Genomic DNA, 3,778 nt, shown 5'->3' with positions numbered 1-3,778 from the left:
AAGATACAGTTTTAAGAGCGTAGTTTACGGAAGGGGTTCAACAAAATATAGTTATAACTATATAAGTGGTTGATCCCGAGTGAGTCTCCACTAGCCCAAAGGTAAAGAGATACACCTCCGGTCTTTGTCTTCAGTTCTTTTACTCACATCGCTTCTTGCCCTTCTCTACATTATCAACGGTCATAAAACTATGAGTTGATTGACTCAGTAAATGGGAGTCTAACTTAGAACGTAAAGCGACTAATGCCATGTGATAACATGTGATGTTCAAACAAGCACATAAGAATGCATTGATGCAAATCTAACAAGTTCTAGAGCATGACTGATGTGTGCACACTCTAACTAGTACTTGTCGTCTTTAAGGTTACACACATCCCCCGCTATAACCTTCAGAACGACAAGAGACCAGCCTTAGACTTCGAGCAGCAGTCGTCCGGCGGCCTAAGAGTTTTAAAGTCTGTCTGGGATCTACTAATGGTACCAACTTCATTCGACGTCGGCGCAACCCCCTGGCCCTCATAGCCCGTCAAGGTGCATTCTTCAGGCCCTCATAGCCTGGCAACATGGTCGACTCCCCGATATATGAGTACTCAGCGCCATCCCCAGTCCCTCATCGCCCGTCAGGGTTCATTTCATTTTGGTACCATCGACACAACAATTCTTTAAGGTTCGGATACTCTGCTGCACATAGAGTACACACATATGCTATTTACGTGAGAGCGACTCAGGATAAATCCTTAAAGAAATTTCATTTCCCTTTAGGTTGAAGACTCGGGATATGACTCCCGGTACTTCTACCCTCGATTCGAATTCGAGAGTTAAACACAGCTCTCTTGTCTCCCCCGTCCTAACGGGTCAAGAACATAACTTAAGGGATGATTATATCACGTAGCAGAGGCTGGGTTTCACAAATCTTATGTTTGTGCTTATTGGGCGAACCCGAGCTAAGCTTTCACGAAAAGCGGCCGAAGCCTTAAATCTTTGAGATTATTCGTTTTTATGGCTTTTCCTACTCTTGTTTATTAATAAGCAATAATGCACGTAAACAGGGTTATTCCCTTGGTATGTAGTTGACTTAAGTCTCCACACTTACCCGGAAAAGATCGTTTGAAAATTTGTTGACTTCCGGAGTTTCCTTGCTTTACACGCTTCCCGAGACTCTATACATCCTAGAACGTTAACACGCCCTGAAGCATCAATAAACTAAAACCCGAAGTTGAAATCTGATCAGTCAATGATTCGGGAGGTGATGACAAGCTTAAGGTTCATTATCGGGATCACTGTGAGTCGGTTCAGGGGTTCGAGAATTTAATTCACTTATTTCCCGGCTTTTCGGAATTTAAACTTATTCAAGACTCGTACGAATTCGTACCAAAGCGAGTACAAAATAAAATCCAAATCATTATTTTGACGAGTCCTAAATAATTAAATAATCCGAAACCATACAACCGAGCATTCTAAATTCAATAACCAAAAATTAAATTATCGAACATCTCTTAATTAAATAATTAACGATTCATGAATACAAATCTCAAATCATTGAAAATAACTCGAGTCCAACGCTATAAAGCGATAAACAACTCATGAGTGGGATCGAGCTTTAATATCCTTTCTTTTCTGAATTCTCTACTTTTTTTTCCGGCTTTGATGTGTTCAGTTCTGCCGGCTCTCGCTCGTCTCGACTTGATCTGTGACTGAGCTGTGAAATTCAAAAGACGAACATCGCGATCAATTCATAACATCCAACTCCCGACTCGAAACTTAGAATCCGAAATCGAACATCTAACACGATTCTCAACTTGTCACAAAATTTCCAAACTTGTTGACAAACCAAAAACTCATCAAAGTCTTGAAATTCATCATAGCCTCCACACTTAAGTTCATCAAACACTCCTAAAACAACTAATCGAACATCAATTCACGCTCAATACTAAAAACCCCAAAATTAAACTTCTCAAAAACCCTAGTTTCCAATTCGGGTCAATGAGATTTACCTTGTTTCTCGAGTAATTGGACTCTCTGGCGTGCTCTCTCTTGATTCTCGGTGTCCTTCCTTGGTCGGTGGCCTTGGGTGAGCTCGCGGCGGCCGTTCTCCTCGCCGGAGTGCGCGGGAGACAAGGCGAGGAAGAAGAAGATGGCGAGGAGGAATGATGATGATGATGGGCGAGAGAGTTAGCTTGGAGGAAATTCGATTTTTTTTTTCTTCTGTGTTGCAGGTGAAGCTCGCGCGCGGTGAACAAGGAGAAGAAAGAAAAAAAGGACGGGAAGAAAGAAGTAGAAGGGAAAAGAAGATAGGAGATGAAGGAAGAATAAGTTATTTATTTACTAAATCCACTTTCCCTCCATCTTCTAAAATCAACCCCTCACTCAAGTTTTTATTTCCAAATAGCTCCAAAATCATGACAATTACGTCCTTGTCACAAAATTTTGCGACTAAAACCGTACCCGCACGAACTTTATATTAAATTATTCAAACCGAGACTTTCCTCGTTCGTTCTCAATTAATTTAAATATATTCAAGGTTTCTTGGAAATAATTCTCGTCCATGAAAATTTATTTTCTTAAATTATATTCCGGAATACTTCCTAGGAAAATAATTTATTATTCGAGACGAACTTGATAAATCCTTTATTTATTCCGAGATTTTCCATTACCTTAAAATAATTTAAATAAACTCGATAAACTTATACATCCATAATTCATTCAAAAACTTACTTCTAACACACGGAAACTCATTTATTCAACATGAATTTACAAGTCAAGAGATTCAAAAGTTTATCATTTACAATCTCTACCCCCTTAAAAGAGTTTCGTCCTCTAAACTTAGAACAGAGTAGGGTACTTCTTTTCCATCTCTCTCTCGAGCTCCCAGGTAACTTCTTCTACAGCGTGTCTCTTCCACAACACCTCGACCAAAGGAATGGTCTTGTTCCTTAAAACTTTATCCTTGCGATCAAGAATCGCAACGGCTGGCTCTTCATATCTGACTTCAGGAGAGATCTCAACCTCTTTATCTTGTAGAACATGCGAAGGGTCAGACACGTACTTCCGTAGCATGGACACGTGAAATACATCGTGAAGGTTGGACATGGACGGTGGTAACGCCAAGCGATAAGCGGTCTTGCCTACCCGCTCAAGGATCTCAAAATGTCCAACATACCTCGGACTAAGCTTCCCTTTCTTTCCAAACCTCATTACACCTCGCATGGGTGAGATCTTCAGAAAAACTTTCTCTCATGCTTCAAACTCCAGAGGCCTCCTACGCCTGTCAGCGTAGTTTTTCTTACAACTCTAGGACATCTTCATTCGAGCTTGGATTTTCTTAACCGCTTCTGTGGTCTGCTCAAGCATCTCAGATCCAATAGACTTGCTCTCACCATCTTCATCCCAATGAACTAGAGAGCGACACTTCCGCCCATACAAAGCTTCATACGGCGCCATACCAATTGTCGCTTGATAGCTGTTGTTGTACGAAGCTAACGAAAGGTAACGACTCCACGAGCCTTAGAAGTGTAAAGCACAAGCTCGAACCATGTCCTCCAATACTTGGATCGTTCATTTGCTTTGGCCATCAGTTTGCGGGTAAAAAGCAGTACTAAACTTCAAGCGAGTTCCCAGGTTCTCTTGTCATCTCTTCCAGAACCTGGATGTGAAGCGAGCATCACGGTCAGAAACAATCAAGCTAGGAACCCCATGAAGACGTACAATCTCCTTTATGTAGAGTTCAGCGAGCTTGTCCATGGTGTGAGTGGTCATCATGGGCAAAAAATGAGCTGAC

The 3,778-nt window shown here is 41.4% G+C and overlaps 1 protein-coding gene across 1 annotated transcript; it reads right to left on the bottom strand.

Moving 5' to 3' along the window:
* Window positions 1–2,823: 2,823 nt before the first annotated feature.
* On the bottom strand, window positions 2,824–3,195 carry LOC149393517 (uncharacterized). The gene has a single exon (XM_089618058.1). It carries the CDS (start codon window positions 3,193–3,195, stop codon window positions 2,824–2,826), a length of 372 nt encoding a protein of 123 aa, XP_089474184.1.
* Window positions 3,196–3,778: the final 583 nt, after the last annotated feature.

This window comes from Urtica dioica, chromosome 6 (assembly GCF_054948205.1).
Source record: "Urtica dioica subsp. dioica isolate 48M chromosome 6, U.dioica_male_clone48M_v1_H2, whole genome shotgun sequence".
In the NCBI taxonomy this organism is placed as follows: domain Eukaryota; kingdom Viridiplantae; phylum Streptophyta; class Magnoliopsida; order Rosales; family Urticaceae; genus Urtica; species Urtica dioica.
Note: the sequence above shows the minus strand (reverse complement) of the source record. Positions and strands in the feature narration are given on the sequence as shown.